Source organism: Passer montanus, unplaced genomic scaffold (genome assembly GCF_014805655.1).
Source record: "Passer montanus isolate IOZ18808 unplaced genomic scaffold, ASM1480565v1 scaffold91, whole genome shotgun sequence".
Lineage (NCBI taxonomy): Eukaryota > Metazoa > Chordata > Aves > Passeriformes > Passeridae > Passer > Passer montanus.
The window spans coordinates 1,816,505-1,832,962 of record NW_024374479.1 but is presented as its reverse complement, the minus strand read 5'-3'; the positions used below and the strand labels follow the sequence as shown (position 1 = coordinate 1,832,962).

Sequence of the window (16,458 nt, the reverse complement as noted above, 5' to 3'; positions counted from 1 at the left end):
ACTAGGTTGAGATTTTGGGGTTTGGGTTTAGGTTAGGTTTTTTTGATGAGAACTTCTAATAAAAAAATTTCCCATAAATTTAACAGAGATGGCATTTTTTGTGTTAACTAATATCCACACCTTGACTAACCTCTTTTCAATCCTTTTGGAGGGTATAGATTCCTAGCAGGCCTGTCAGCAGAAATTAACTATTGTATTCATTTCATTTTTAGTCCAGCCAGCAAGGACAAGGTCTGTGAGTCTCTGAAAAAGTACAGGAGTTCCAACTTGGCTAGAGTTGTTTATATGATAAGCACAGAAAAACATATATTGCAATGACAACAATCTTATTTTCATAGCAATTTATAACTGTTTTTACATTGTTAAAGGTTGAAGTGAAAAGAAACGTGAGTCAAAAGCATGATGAAAGATAGTTCAATTCTCAGACTGGTGCTTTTGAAAAAACCCACTGAAACTGTGAAAGCTGTGGTTGCACTGACAACAACCTAAGTATCTGCACACTGTCCATGCTCTTTCAGAGTAAGCACCTTGGTAGCTGCTGTCTTGAAAAGAAACAGAAATCCTTATGATTTACTGCATGACATCATGTGTGGGGTCTTTGGAACTCATTGCTATCTGAGCAGGACCATTTGACTTGTTTTAGCTTCCTAACCAACTTCCTGGGGGTTTTTAACAGGGACACAAGACTATCAGAATATGATCACAAAACCCTTTTGGTGCTTCAAACAAAACTACAGTTATGGTACAAAGAGACTCACATCTACTGAGCATTATCTTTTTGAGATTCTAGATTTGGAGATGAATATAGGTGAAAGAAAGATCCATCCTTTTTGCAGCCAAGCAAGGAATTTTCTGTCCAGCAAGAATTCCTGTGAAAATGTATTGCCTGCTTAGGAATGTTGGGTTTAATTAGGTATAAGCTTCTGTTTGTAAGACATTGCTCTAACAATTTACAAGATGGGAGAAGTAAAAGACAGTTTTTGGTTCTGCTATCTGTCTCAGCCTTTGACTTCCTGAACTACCTGTTGACTTCGAACTAGCTGTTCGTAGGTATTAAAATAAATTCCCTGTGTCTATGCGATTACTATGGAAGGACCCAGAGGAGTTGTTTCATCATCCATCTACAGAGAGTTACATCAGGACACAGACCAAGTTAAGGAGATAATTGTGACACTCTATTCCCTGGGTATTTGTTTTAAAAAATTGGGTGTCCACACTTGAGGCTACACAGGAGAGTGACTTCTCATGGACCTTGTATGCCAATGCCTTGTGTCTCTGCAATTTTAAAAGACAGGGCTGTGCAGCATCTTCAGCAAACAGGTTTTTTTAAAAAGTACAAAACCACTTGAACAAACAAAAAGTTGTTTGTGCAGCTTTTGTGGCTAGGCCCTCAGAGACTGAACTGCCAGAGGTTACTCTGAATTTTGTATTGTCATTATAATCTGTTCTTCTTGGGGTTTTTGTACTTTTCATATCCATAGCAACTTAAATTAAAATAAATCCATTTGCTGCCCCCATTATGTTTGATGTATATCAGAGTCCTTTAACTTGTTTATAGAATGAAAGGATATTTTTGTTCTTTTTTATCGTTTGTCTCAAACGTGTTTACATCTATTTTATGGAATGTATTTACTTATATGTAACACAAAAAAATTTCATCTCAGTGAGCTGCTTGAGTTGTCATGACAAATAAACAATAATCTGGAAAAGCAGGAACATGTTTTCTCAGAATAGTTTTTTAGTGGTTTTAGCACTTTTTTTTGGTAGTCTTCTGTTTAAAAAACTCACATGCAGATCTGTATGGTTTTATAGCAGCTGTGTGAGAGTATTTCCAGTGTTTAACCAGCTGAGATTGAAATCCTGTTGAATCCTATTAACTTTTCTTATGTGTCACTTGGGACCAGATGATTCTATCATAGCATTTTGGTAATAGAAATTATCAGTTTAATTATTATGAAGTGCTGTTGGGTATTTGCAGTCTCTTTTCAAGTATTTTCAAAATTCCTTTTGTTAGGAATTCACAAATATAATTAGATGAAATTCCTTACTATTTGTAATCCCAGCTAGTACTTCCATGCCAGTGGATACCTTTAAAATTAATTGTTCTGTTTAGTACAATTGTCTTCAGAGTTCTAGAGAAAAATGTGAATTAAAAAAAAAAACAAAACAACATTGCACATGTAATTGTATTGCAGCAATTGGTAAGAGTGCAGAAGACTTCTTTCTGTACTATTTTGGTAACCCTTTCTTTAGTAATTATTGTACGGGTTGATTTAACAGTGGAGTGGATTATTTTCCTTCAGTATTAATGCAACTTAAAAATTAAAGTAAGTAATCTGACTTACTGATTCTTATTGAGAAGTTCAATTACTGGATTTCTTTATAAGCACAAGACATGGTTATATTATTTGTCTTGGCTCAGACTAAAGGTCAAAATTAGCAAGTTTTAAAGAAGAACTGCAGAAGCATACAGCAGAGCCTTTGTTGTAATCAGAAATGAAAATCAGTGCTGAATTAGTGCCTATCACAGAACATCTAATTTATAGCTATGGTATCTGTGACAGCAGAAGTGCAGTTTGCATGAGGTAAAGATTCCAAAAAGCCAGCAGGTAAGAAAAGAAGAAAATAAATAATTGTGGCTAAGGAGCAGCAGCCAAATACTATTATAAGGTAGGCCTTTAAACTCGTTTTCACTGTTATGACAACTGTGAAACTCAAGTCGGTTTTGTTGGTTTTGGGGTCGTGGCTTTCCTTTGCAGCTCTGTAGGTTCAACTAAATAATTTTCAAGTATGTGTGTGTGTGTGTGTGTGTGCTTGTGTGTTTTTTAGCTGAAGAACTCCGGATATGAACTTACTTGTAACTTTCAGATCTCTGATGGACAGTGATGCCATCCATTATTTTGCACAGAAAGCTCTAAACCAACTCCCTGAATTTCACAGCCTGCTGTTCTCTTTCAATCTCTGTTTAAGGGTCTTTACGTCTTTGTGGTATATTTTATCCTGCACAACCAACTTTGCTGTCCTGTGAAAGCAAGTTACACTGTTGACATGAATGGGCATACAACTCCAGGATCAGCATTTTTCACACATGGCAGTGGTCTGCCAGCTGTGGGAGGAGAGATCAGCAAGTCCACACAGAACCTCATCAGTGCTATGGAAGAGGTAAGAGTGCTCTGTAGTCATTAACTTGTTTATTGAAATGCACCTAGGGATTTCAGCATTAATTCTTAAGTGTTATACATGGGAATAAGATGCTAGATGTTATAGGTTTGATTGGGGGGACGAGAGAGCTTTTTCATTTATTTTGATAACATAAATAGTTATCTTTATCTATGTTATTCTTGGAACTTACTGTGCCCTGATAACACCCCACCTAGAGAATTTCTCCTTTCACACTTGAGTCTTCAGTTTATTATGGAGGTTGGTTGAAGTGTCAAAAGTAGGTAATGAGAAATCAAAGTATTAGGTTAATTCTTTCAGCTTACTATAGATTTTAGATGGGTTTTAAGTAGTTAATTTCTCAGAGTTATGATGTTCAAAACTTCTGGAAATTGCAATAAAGTTAGAATAAAATTGGAATGGAATGGAATGGAATGGAATGGAATGGAATGGAATGGGAAAAGGGAAAAAAAGGGAAATGGAAAAAACAAGGGAAAAGGGAAGGGAAGGTGTCATGGGTATACCCTGCCTGGATGACAGGCACCATCTGAAGTGGATGATATAGAAATATACTTAGTGATGTTAATTGAATTATTGCTAACAAAATCCAAGCACCATAATAAAAAAGAAAGAAAAGAAAAGAAAAGAAAGAAAGAAAGAAAGAGAAAGGAAGGAAGGGGCGGAAGGAAGTGGCGGAAGGAAGGGGCGGAAGGAAGTGGCGGAAGGAAGGGGCGGAAGGAAGTGGCGGAAGGAAGGGGCGGAAGGAAGTGGCGGAAGGAAGGGGCGGAAGGAAGTGGCGGAAGGAAGGGGCGGAAGGAAGTGGCGGAAGGAAGGGGCGGAAGGAAGTGGCGGAAGGAAGGGGCGGAAGGAAGTGGCGGAAGGAAGGGGCGGAAGGAAGTGGCGGAAGGAAGGGGCGGAAGGAAGTGGCGGAAGGAAGGGGCGGAAGGAAGTGGCGGAAGGAAGGGGCGGAAGGAAGTGGCGGAAGGAAGGGGCGGAAGGAAGTGGCGGAAGGAAGGGGCGGAAGGAAGTGGCGGAAGGAAGGGGCGGAAGGAAGTGGCGGAAGGAAGGGGCGGAAGGAAGTGGCGGAAGGAAGGGGCGGAAGGAAGTGGCGGAAGGAAGGGGCGGAAGGAAGTGGCGGAAGGAAGGGGCGGAAGGAAGTGGCGGAAGGAAGGGGCGGAAGGAAGTGGCGGAAGGAAGGGGCGGAAGGAAGTGGCGGAAGGAAGGGGCGGAAGGAAGTGGCGGAAGGAAGGGGCGGAAGGAAGTGGCGGAAGGAAGGGGCGGAAGGAAGTGGCGGAAGGAAGGGGCGGAAGGAAGTGGCGGAAGGAAGGGGCGGAAGGAAGTGGCGGAAGGAAGGGGCGGAAGGAAGTGGCGGAAGGAAGGGGCGGAAGGAAGTGGCGGAAGGAAGGGGCGGAAGGAAGTGGCGGAAGGAAGGGGCGGAAGGAAGTGGCGGAAGGAAGGGGCGGAAGGAAGTGGCGGAAGGAAGGGGCGGAAGGAAGTGGCGGAAGGAAGGAAGGAAGGAAGGGAGGAAGGGAGGAAGGGAGGGAACGAAAACCAGCAACCTTAAAAACACCTTCCCCTCCTTCTTTCCCAGGTCTAATTCCTCTCTGAGCAGCACAGGGAAACAAGGAATGGGGGTTATGGCCAGTTCGTCAGCCATATCTTCGGCAGCTCCTCAGGGAGAGGAGTCCTTCCCATGCTTGAACATGGGGTCCCTCAAGCAGAAGACAGTTCTCCATGAAATTACCCAGTGGGAGTCCATCCCACAGGCAAGAGTCCTGCCCAGACTGCTGCAGCATGGGTCTCTCTTCCAAGGGGTGTAATCCTTCATGGACAGGCCCCAGCGTGGTCTCTGAACACCTCTCACAGCCTCCTCTCAGGCACCCCCCTGCTTTTGCATGGGGCTCCTCCATGCGTTGCAGGGGCACAGCTGCTTCCTCATGGTCTGCACCATGGGCTGCAAGGGAATCCTAGCTCTTGCATCTGGAGCACCTTCTCCCTTTCCTTCTCCACTGACTCTGGTGTCTGCAGAATTGTTCCTCTCACAAATTCTCACCCTGCTCTTCCCAGCCACATCTGTATAATAATATTTATTTTAATTCTTCTTAAATGTGTTATCACAGAGGCATTACCACCATTTTTAATTGGCTTAGATGTGGCAGTGGATGCATCTTTGCAGCTGCCAGGGATTGCTCAACCAGGCATAGAATAAGTTTCCAGTAGCTTCTCACAGAAGCCACCCCAGTAGGCCCCCCTGTACCCTCCCAAAACTTGGTCATGAAAACCCAAATACAGAAGGGAAGGAAAGACAAGAGAACAGGAGAAACAGATGGATCTAGATCTAGATATAGATGTAGATCTATATATAGATATAGTCCTAGATATAGATGTAGACATATATATATATATTTATAGATATAGATATTGATATAGAGGTACAATTAATTAAACATTTAAAAAAGGCTTCCTGTTTCATTATAGAAGTGACAGAACAGCTGGTTCCAAAGTCTCTTGGTCTTCAGTTCAGCACTGGTCATAATTTCCAGATAGTTTTGATGATTACTGAGTTGTTGTGTCTCCTTAAACTCTTCAGGTGCCTGCAGACTGGGAGAGGGCATCCTTGCAGCCTGCTAGTCAAGCTAGTGCTGCCTTTAAGCAGAGTCCACAAAATGGTAATGCTTTCCACCCTTCTGGAGGATTCAGTACCAGCTCATTAGTTGCTGATGAGGAATCACAAGAGTTTGATGACCTAATATTTGCTTTAAAGACTGGTGAGTGACTCTTCCCCTTGCCCTTCAAAGTTTGCTGTATTGCTATGTTGTTTTTCATCCTAATGGTGCCGCTATTCCATGAGATACAGTTAATGAGGTCTCTTAATATAATCTGTTTCTAATTAAAATCTTAAAGATCGGTTGTCATGGGAATTTCTGCTAGGACAACCAAAGAGTGAAAGGAATCCTACCTGATAAGATGTGGCATACAGTAACCACTTACCACTCAGGTAAAGTTCAAGTGGTCTTGCTTGGTAGCAGGAGGTCACCTAAATGATCTTTAGGGAGACCACTGAGCCTTGCAAGAGACAACAGCAAGGTATTTGTGGGAGTAGCAGATTAAGTGACCTGGCACACACAATTTCAGAAGCTTGTTCGCTTCAGTGAATCAAGAAAACTCAAGCTGGATGGAAGACTGGGAATGCTGATAATAAACAGCTATTTTTATTTAAATTCATAAGCTATATATCCTACTTATGGGGCCTTCAACATGTGAAGGACATGGACTGATTCCAGAGGAGGCCATGAAGGTGCTCAGAGGGCTGGAGAGCCACTGCTATGAGGAAAGGTTGAGAGAGTTGGGGTTGTCAGCCTAGAGAAGGAAGGGCTCTTAGGATAGCTTTGAGTCCCTTCCAATACTTAAAGGGGCTACAAGACAGCTGGAGGGGGACTTTTGACAAGGGCATAGTGTGACAGGACAAGGGGGAATGGCTTTGAACTGAAAGAGGGCATGTTTAGATTAGGTATTAGGAAGAAATTCTTCCCTGTGATGGTGGGGAGGCCCTGGCACAGATTACCCATATAAGCTGTGGCTGCCCCATACCTGGCCAGGTTTAATAGGACTCTGAGCAACTTGATCTAGTGGAAGGGGCAGGGGCTTGGAAATAGATGGTCTTTATAGTCCCTTCCAACCCAAACCATTCTTTGTTTTGTGACAATCTGTTCTATACTTATTATTTTTTCTAAACATTTTGCAGACTAGTTCTACTTTGTTAACTGTTAATTTTTTTTCAAGACTTTCAAAGACTTTCAAAGACTTTTCAAGACTTTCAAAGTTAGGTGCAGAAGTTATACTTGAAAACCTTTTTTTTAGGTATGTTAGAAGGTAGATTTTACTTTTTGACTTCTTCAACACTAAGAAGGAAATTTATAGACATGTTAATAAAACATGAAACTATCCACATCTAATACTTCTCTTACTACACGTTTGCTGCTTAAGTAAATCAGTTGGCATCAGTAAACTGTAGAAGACTGAGTCTTAAGGCATGAAGAGCAATCAAGGCAGCAGCTATAGCTGAAATATAACACAATTCAACACATATTCAGGACTTACTGCTGAATACAGTTAATTTTTCCTAAGTCTTCAAGCTCCATCCCTAGTTAACTTGTTTTAAGTTCTTTGAGAAAATAGGTCTAAAACCAACTTTTGATTTTCTTGCCTAAATTATATTATTGTCTTATTTATTAAAATTTTATCATAATTTTTAATGAACATTTCATATGAATGTGATTTGAGGTAGTGACTTCAGGCCACTGTTGGAGAAAAATATTTTGTTTACTTTACTGATTTGAGTAGTGCTGGACAATTTTACACCAATGCTTATTCATGTGCCCACATGGTGTCACCAGTGGTATTACAAGAGTAAGAATCCCCGTGATTTCTAATCCAAACCAGTTGTCCCATCTTGTTTCAGTCTCATATTTGAACAAGATGACCTGAAGAGGTGGTGTGAAAGGTTAGAGCATCTTTGACCATCAAAGTAAATGTTTACCAGCTATTGTCTCAGACACAACCTCTAGCTCAACATATATATTTTTTAAAAACAAACAAAAAAGCCCACCAAAACCAAATAAAAAAACAACAAGCTTTTATGTAACTAAAAATCTTTTTTATTATTTTCATCCTGACATATTCTCCAGTTCTGTTAAGTGCATGGCCAAAGAGAGGGAGGCAGGGAATCACATGGAAGTAATAAAAAAAGAGTAGAGGTGGTGGAAATCTGGATTTTTCTCCTCTGTTTGGCAATATGGACCTATGCTGCTAAAGTATTCACTATGCTGTGGTCTAACAAGAGTTTTATGATAATAGTTAAGCTAGCAGGCACTGAAATGAGCTCATCTCCTAGTCTCTCAGCACCACATTTTTTCCTCTCTTGCGTCATTGCTTGTGCTCACATGAAACCACAAGAAGTTAGGATAGATTTCTCCTTTGCTTCTTCTTTCCTCTCCCTTCTCTCTCCCACTCTACATGAGTTAGTCTGAGGCCCTTTCAACACCAGCCCTTGCTCAAAAAAAGTGGTCATTGGCAACTGGAAGACAAGGACCTCTTCTCTAAGCAGGCTAAAGGGTAAAGGTAGCTAACACACCTTTTTGCTGAACTGCTCTTGCCTGTAATTTGCTCTGTGAGGAGCTTCTCAAACCCTTTTAGAATAGACTTTATTTCAGAAGGCTGGGAATTCCTCATTCTGGAAGAGCAGGGAGAAGGTGCTTTTCCCCCCACATTAGCTGGTTTTATCACTGCTAATGTGGGGGGTGTTGCTTTTGGAGGAAGATTAGAAATACTATTGTTTGAACTTTACCTTTGATAAACTGAAACAGAACCTTCCATTATCTGTGTTCCCTAAAACTGTCAATCTATACTAAAACTTACTGTAGTGGTGCTAAAATGTTAACTCCCACTCTGAGGGCTGACTGAGGATCAGCACTGATTAGCAAAAGAATATGTAAAAATGTTTTTATGCCCCTTTGTGCTTCATCTGTTCTGTCTGCTTATGTCGTTCTGAGCTGTCTGAAGCTGACTTTAACTTATGCACGCAGGGAATAATTTTGTGGCCACAAGGTTTAACCTGGCAGCCAGGATCATTGAGAATGAGTATAATCATAGCAAAGCTAAAATTTCATTCCTGTCCTTCTGTCACTCTCAGTTGTAGAAAAGAAGACAGGTTAAAAAAAAAAATCAACCAATCCTCCACAGAAAAACTTGGTTTTTTAACCTGTCAGTGTTTAGTAATTTGCAGTGTGCAGTGCAGCCCCATAAATAGTTATGCTGGCACACTCAGCCTTGTTGCTAAAGGAATGTGTCACAGAACTGTGCACTTAGCCTTTGGTTCCACAGTCATTAATTCTGGGCGTAATTACAGATTAACCTGAAATACAGGCTGGTTCAGATGGAGGCATACAGCTGCAGTTATAGCAAATCAGGTGGATAGCAGTGTGCTGTTTCTTAGCTACCTGTTCTGCTAGCTTTGTACAAGCATCACATGGTGATAGGGTTTTTCTGTTTTGTGTGAGAAATCCAGTGGGCTTTTTATATCATTCAGCCATTGTATTTTAATGTCTTACCAAGTAATTCCTTCTTTCCTTTGAATATGTTCATGTCCATACAAAAATACACAGCTGGGATTTACTATGCTTGCTACATTGTGTCATTTCTTCTATTTTGGAGATCTTTTGGAAGACAGGCCAGCTCCAAGGTGGCTTATGTGAAGAAAATAATAAAAAAATTATGGTAGGAAAAATAATTTAGAGATGTCCTGCTCATTGACATGTGCTAAAAGCTTTTTTAAAAATGTTTATTAAATTGTATTTATTTATTGTTTTTCATTTATGGCTCTTATAATTATTCAAACAACTTCTATTGAGAAAATTAGTTATTTGTGAATTAATTTTTGTTGATTTTACTAATAACTTTAAAAGTGTGCAGTTTTGGACTTGATCTCATTTTCCTTCTGATTTCTTGTGCAAGGTTTATATTGATAGTCAGTTTAATAAGACCTTTGCCTTCCAGATTGTGACAGAGTCATATGTTATTGTAATTGGGGATAAAGCCCAAGATACCAGAATTCCCTAAGGACTTGTACTCTGGTGGAGAAGCATTAAAGCATGAATAAATGCATGATAGCTTTACTGATTTCTGAACTTCTATCTAGATCTTACAAATACTCTTGTCCTCTCTCTTTCTGTGATGCACCAAACCAAAATGATGGAATGAAATGTGAAACCAAAACACAGCAAAGCCTTTGAAGGAGGCCCAAACTCCTCTAGAGGTGACGGGTAACCCACCATGGTAGTATTCAGATACATATTAAGCAGAATACTGCTACATTAATACCTCAGTGTTTTTTTAATCTTAATAGAGGCAATTGTGATAAATATTATAGAAATATTCTGGTATTTCTTTAATATGATGCAAATATTCTAATGATTCCCTGATTTGGAAAATTCCTGGAATAATCTAAGTTAAAAACCCCACACAAATACAGCTGTTACAGTAAAAATGTTACATAAAATGATTCATGATTTTCAATTTAATACAGCTAGGGTTCCAAAGTCAGCATTTTATAAACCTTGGTAACCCTACTGAAGGTACCTGGTTTGAGAATAAAGCATCTCATGTGTCCATCCTGAACCTGAGGAAACATTTGAAATTTCAATTCTAGAAGGTGTTCAGTACAGCATCCTGGAGACTCTCTATTACAGGGCATATAAATTGTAGGTGGCAAAGTTCCTGCCTTGTCAATCTACATAATGTCTGTTTTGAAGAGCTCACTTCAAAGAAAAAAATAAAGGAAGGAAAGTTTGCATACTCATTCAGTTTCTCATCTGTGGTTGTCACACATATTTTATCTGATGGCTATTGAATCTGACTGCACAATACCCAGTAAGCATTTTTAGTTCAATATGAACTTCATTTATAGAAGCTGGATAACTGTTGGTGTAATTTCTGTGAAGATAAAACCCTGAAAGAAGAATTAAATTTGGTTTGTGTAGCTTCATATACATCCCACACATATAATAAAATCATGATTGATTAAGCAAGATATAAGTGCTTGAGAGATAGAAAGTTTTCCCAGTGATATGAGTACAATACTTAAAAAGCAAACTCTCTCCCTTAAAATGTTTTAGTGAAAGTCTGAGCTATCTCTGAGAAAGCAGAAGATAACAGCTGGTGTTTCAGGGCACATAGTGATGCACTGGTATAGCCCTTCACCAGCAGATGTCAGTGGAGGAACCTCTCTGGGTTTGAAGCCTGAGCTGAGACTTTTCAGTTTACAGCTAGTCCTTGCACACAAAAAGAAAAGAAAGAAAGAAAGGCTTTGTTTTCTTGCTTATTTTTCTTCACAAACTGGGGAAAAGTAATACTCCCTGCTACATACCTACCATCCAACTCTAGGATCTCTAGAAGAGTGCATGATTTTTGGGATCTGACTGAGGTTAAATTCCACTCTAATCTGAGAACACAGTGGACCAATGAACTCTGTGAAATTCAATTGTGTAAACAGTCATACCCTTTCCAGCCTGCCGACTGTTTGGTAAGCTGGTATCCTGGTTACATTTCAGTTCTTGTTCCTAAAAAGGATCAACTCCAACACAGTCTGTCTTTGCAGCATCAGCAGAGCAAGGCCCTTGTAAACCTAAAGTACCCAGTTTCAGTCTCTGACTTACCAAGTTCCTTATAAGAACCTATGTAACAAAAAAGATCTTCTCTGACTTTGCACAGAGCATGGACAAAACTTGCACGTATGTGACATTTAAGAATATACATAAGAATATACATAGCATTAGACCAATAGCTGATCTTTTCAGTGCCCAGCAAAAGATTGTTAAAGAAACCCTGTGCTAATTTGCCACATTACCAGTATAGCCACTGGTAAGACAAATATCTTTCTAACACCAACACTCAGTGTTCACCTTGAAATCTGAGCCCAGGGTGATCATATGTGTGATTGCAAATGGTTTTAATTAGTGTGTATGGGGTGAGGGGTTCAGTTTTTGAAATTCATACTTTTTTCAGACTGTCTAAATGTCTTGAATGAATTTGACTATTCTTGTTATACTACATAAGAAGTACTGTGTTCTTTCCTCATTTGAAGTATTTTATTTACTTCATGGTCTTTACTTAATCGTCCATCCCCATGTGGTAAATACAGCAGTCTGATTCATCTTCCCTATAACAGTCAGGTTTGTTTTTTAAAATAATCAAATATCAAACAATCAAAATAACTTGTTTAAACAATTGCTCTTTTTCCCAGGACCTTCAAGCACCTTTTGGATATTAGGATCTAGCTTATTAAAAGGTTGAATGTGCAAACAAATTTACATTAACTTCAATACATTTATAAACAAGTATTTTAATAATTCAGATCCTAATCTTGACTTTGTTATTGTATCTCTGTATCTTGATGGATTTTTACTCCTATCATACTCTGGCAGTAGTTGTTGTTTTCTCAAGAGCTTGGATCATGCAGGCCTAAGGACTCAGTAGTGTCAGTGAACGCATGTTCTGTCCATGACCCAAACACTAAAACCAGGTGTAAGAAGGATCATGGTGCAGCTTATCCACTTTTCCCTGGATCATAGGCCATGGATCCAAGTTTGACCCCTACCAGGACTTCGTCCAGACCTCTATGGGAAAACTTGGCTAGTCCTACAAGACCTTCTGTGCAGGTTCTCTGGACCATACTCCATATTCAAGATTGCAGCCTGACTTCCCACAGCAAAGCAGCAGCTCACTGCTGTCCGCTTTACAGTACTTCTTTTCTGCCTGGGGGGTGGTGGGTGGAAGGGTGCTAAGAGAAACCTTTGTCAAAGTGGAACAACAGAGAGCATAGAAAAAGGTGAAGAAACAAAAAAAAATTAACTACTCTTTTCTTTTGTCGAGCACACCAAAAACTGAAATGTCAGCTGAGATAGAAATAAGAGATGCACTGTATACCTGATAGAAACTCTGGAAAATATTTTACAGTATGAAATGCAAGTCACTGCCTCTCCCAGCATACCTTGTTCAGGGCTGTTTTGAGCCAGATGTCATTCCTTTGTAACTGCCTTGAACTGCATGTAGTTACAGATCTGCTTCTGCCCAAAACAAATTAATTCCCCAATAATTTGTAAGTGACATCGCTGCAGGATCATACTTGAAAGTGATTTGTATTGATATCCTCATGCCTCATTATACTGACATGCAGTTCTCAACAAATTTAAAACCTAGACACCCTCAGCCCTCAAAACTCGTGTTGTGTAGAATTTGTTCTATAGCTCAAGGAGAGGAGTTGAAAAATTACTGAAGGTTATAGTTTCAACAGATCTTTTGCGACAAAATGGTCTGGATAAAATTTGTATTTCATAAAAACTAGTGCAGGATTATGAATCTTCAGGTTAATCAACTCAAACCTCCCCCACAATAAAAGCCCAAATTAAATCCCCATCAAACAAATGGAAAGCAGAAAGCTAGCAGAAATCCTATGACAAAAGAATGGAGAAGGTAGCCTCCCAAAGTCTCTTCTAGACATGTTTTGGAGGTTCCCTTGGACCAAATTCTTGTATTGTCTTCTGGCAGAAGTAAAACTTAATGCAACAATTTATGTCAAATGTGGGTTTAAAGAATATTTGGTCAGCATGTTTTCTCATGTTGAAATTACTGTTCTATTAAGACAGCTGGAATTATTGTTTAACTTTGAAGTTGTATCATTAAAAATCATTTATTTATGAGGAATTCCTTGCAAATATCAGATGCTAACAGCCGCTCATGAACCCAGTCCAAGCCAGGCTTCAATTTATGCTTTTCTGATTTCAAGGCAACCGCTAAATATCTGTTTAGTACCACTTACTGGGACAAATAAAGTGAATGACAGTGGAATTATGAAAACGCATATCTAGATGGTACAAAGCTATGTCAGCTGGTGTTATAATCCATTAATACAGAATGGTAGACTAGTATGAGAAAACTTGCCACATGGTTGCAGGGTAGTGAAACATTTCAATAGTCAGAATAAAACAGAGTGGAACAGAATATTCCTAATTTTGTGTCAAAATTTCATTCTCACTGATACTTTTTTTTCCTCTATTTCAGGTGCAGGTCTCAGTGTCAGTGATAACGAGTCTTGTCATGGCAGCCAGGATGGTGGCAGCATGGCTAACTCCCAGATTGTAGAGCTTAGAAGAATACCCATAGCTGACACTCACCTCTAACTCCACAGCTTGCTTGGGTTTTTGTTGTTGTTGTGGTTTTTTATTCAAGCCTCAGTATTTTTATATTTGTACTTCCTTTTGCACTAAAACACTATATGAAACTGTAGTAGAATGCTCTTACCTTTACTGAATGTCTAACAAGGAATGTTTGCTTGAGGTTTGGGATATCAGAAAAAAAACTGTGAATGTTTTATAGTGGGTGAGCATCAATAGATACTATGGCAATTGGCCTAGATTTGTATCTTGTAAGTAAATGGTACATTTCATAAACTGTAGCTTTTTTAAAATTAACCTGTACATTAAGACTGACTAATAAAGCAATAGAGTCTGTTTGATACAAACCAGTCTGTTATTTCTCCTTACTGTTTATGAAGATGAAAGGTGATGCAGACACCTTGTTGAATAGGAAAGCATTCTAGTAGCACAGTTTTTTAAGTTTCCTAAGCTGTGCTCTTCTCACTGTTTTTGTGAGTACACAAATCTGAGAACAAATTCAAATAAAGACAGAATCCTTGACCCAAAGGTCTTGAAATTTAAATTGTGACATGATAAATATGTGATGATCTGAAATACACTGAGGGCAGAGCAGATGAAGAACAAGAATGGAACCACTGGCAGCTGTGTGCTTTTAGCTTCTTTACCTTGCTGGTTTCATAATATTAAGCTCTCACTCTTCACAGGCAAAAATAGGAGGAATTCCAATGAGTTGAATTTGATCTCCATGTAGATAGTCCTGTTCTGATTGAAGGGTTCAAGTATTGCATTTCAGAGTTAGATCAGTAATCTGGGACCATAAATGAGCAAGAAAAGTTTCCCCCTTGGAAGAAAAAAATAGCGGAGGAAGTATTTCAGAACTGAGAGGGGAGGCAGGCTGATATTGCAGAAATCATTAACTCTGCTTGTGCACAGACAGTCTGGAAGAAAAACACATTAAAGCAGGAGGCCAAGGGACTTTTCCTCTGAACATTTCTCAGTGTAGTATAGATGTACAGTAAATGAGAATGTAAGTCTTTGATACATTCCTCAGGAACTTGCTAAATGCTTTACACTGGGTAAGGGCTGAGAAACAACCTCTCCCTTTAAAATAAAACATTTCTTATAGAAATCTTTCCATTAATTTTTCTAGAATGATATGCAAATTTTGCTGTATTGAATTAGCTGTTGAGCTTAAAAAAAGCCAAAACCAACAAAATAAACAAATCCCACTTCTGCGTCACAGTTCTATAATAGCTAATATGACTGCACAGCTTATAGTCATCACCTGTACCCAAAACAAGACACCAAATTTAAGGTCAAATACTGCAAAAGCCTTGACAGACACAGGAAACTATTTTTAGTCAGGAAAGCTCTTAAACAAGTGCTTTTGAAGTGTATTTTGAATTGGTAAAAAAGAATATAGTTACATACAGACGTATGTAACTAGTATATGATCTGCTGTATTGAGTCTAAAATTTCTGACTCGCAGGAATTTTGTTGTCTTTTTATACTGGTCATGGTATAGAGGAAAAAAAGCCAAGTTCTTTTTGATAAATGTCAAAAGTTAGTGTGAGTTAGAAGGTGGGAGTGGGGGACAGTAGATGAGCCTTTCCTTGCTGCGGGCAATGCACAGGATGGGCAGGAAGACCCTGAGCAGAAGGGGGTTAAAATTGAGTGCAGTATATCACAATACATACATAGATGCATACAGATGTATAAAGTGGGAAAGTTTATGCAAAAGTGAGCCATCAAAGCAAATTTTGTAATTCACTTTTTTGCCCAAAGTATACCTGATGAAAAGGGACTTTCTGAGCACTTGAGTGAAATGCAAGTATCATTGAAGTATGTATGTCTGGAGTTAACATTAGTTTTGGATATTTTGCAATATTTTGCACTCTTCTTGTTTTCCTCATAATAAACCTGTTTCATTCTTCCTGAATAAACTGAGATGAAGTAAACCTTATGAGTGCTGATCCTTCTCCACTAAAGGCTGATCTACCCACTAAAGGCTTAATGTGAAACCTGGCCCTACAGAGCTATTGCAACACTTGCTCAGTTATGAGCAAGTCAGCACTGTAACAGATGTTTCATTACTCACACTACATGCTACTACATGCCCTGAGAAAGCTTATAAAGAGGATGCTTGTTTGATTTGATTCATCACCATAAATGTTAATACTTTATGTCACTTCAGCTTGTTGCACAACTGGTCTGCTTAGGGATTTACTGTAAATGCATCAGCATTTTCAGAGCAGATCAGCAGTAGAATGGCATCAGTAGGATGGCATCTGCTGCCAGCATTTTCTGAACTTTACATCTCTAGATAGTACTCACATGGTTTAAGGTCGTGAGATGAATTTTGTAATTGTTCTTAAACTGATCTTTTGTTAGCAGAAAATATTGTGTATGTAGGAGATTTAGTGGTTTAATAAAACGAGTCTCTCTCAGCCCCCTTTTGCTGTTATTTTGACAGGCAAAGACAGAGCCAGGAGGAGGGCATCTCTGTGCTCTGAGTCAGGTGTACCCAGCAGCCACACCTGGCCAGGACCAGTATCTTTACTGTTGGCATAACTCAACCCAACCAGAC

The 16,458-nt window shown here is 39.3% G+C and overlaps 1 protein-coding gene across 2 annotated transcripts in view; it reads left to right on the top strand.

Annotated features, from left to right (window-relative positions):
• ADGRV1 (adhesion G protein-coupled receptor V1) overlaps window positions 1-15,758 on the top strand; it is a 282,802-nt gene extending 267,044 nt beyond the window's left edge. For both annotated transcript variants that reach the window (XM_039695669.1, XM_039695670.1), the window contains 3 exons: window positions 2,971-3,162; window positions 5,750-5,927; window positions 13,777-15,758. In XM_039695669.1, the coding sequence (XP_039551603.1) occupies window positions 2,971-3,162; window positions 5,750-5,927; window positions 13,777-13,895 (489 nt within the window). In that variant the 3' untranslated portion in view covers window positions 13,896-15,758. The remainder of the gene's footprint in view (window positions 1-2,970; window positions 3,163-5,749; window positions 5,928-13,776) is intronic.
• The last annotated feature ends 700 nt before the right edge of the window (window positions 15,759-16,458 follow it).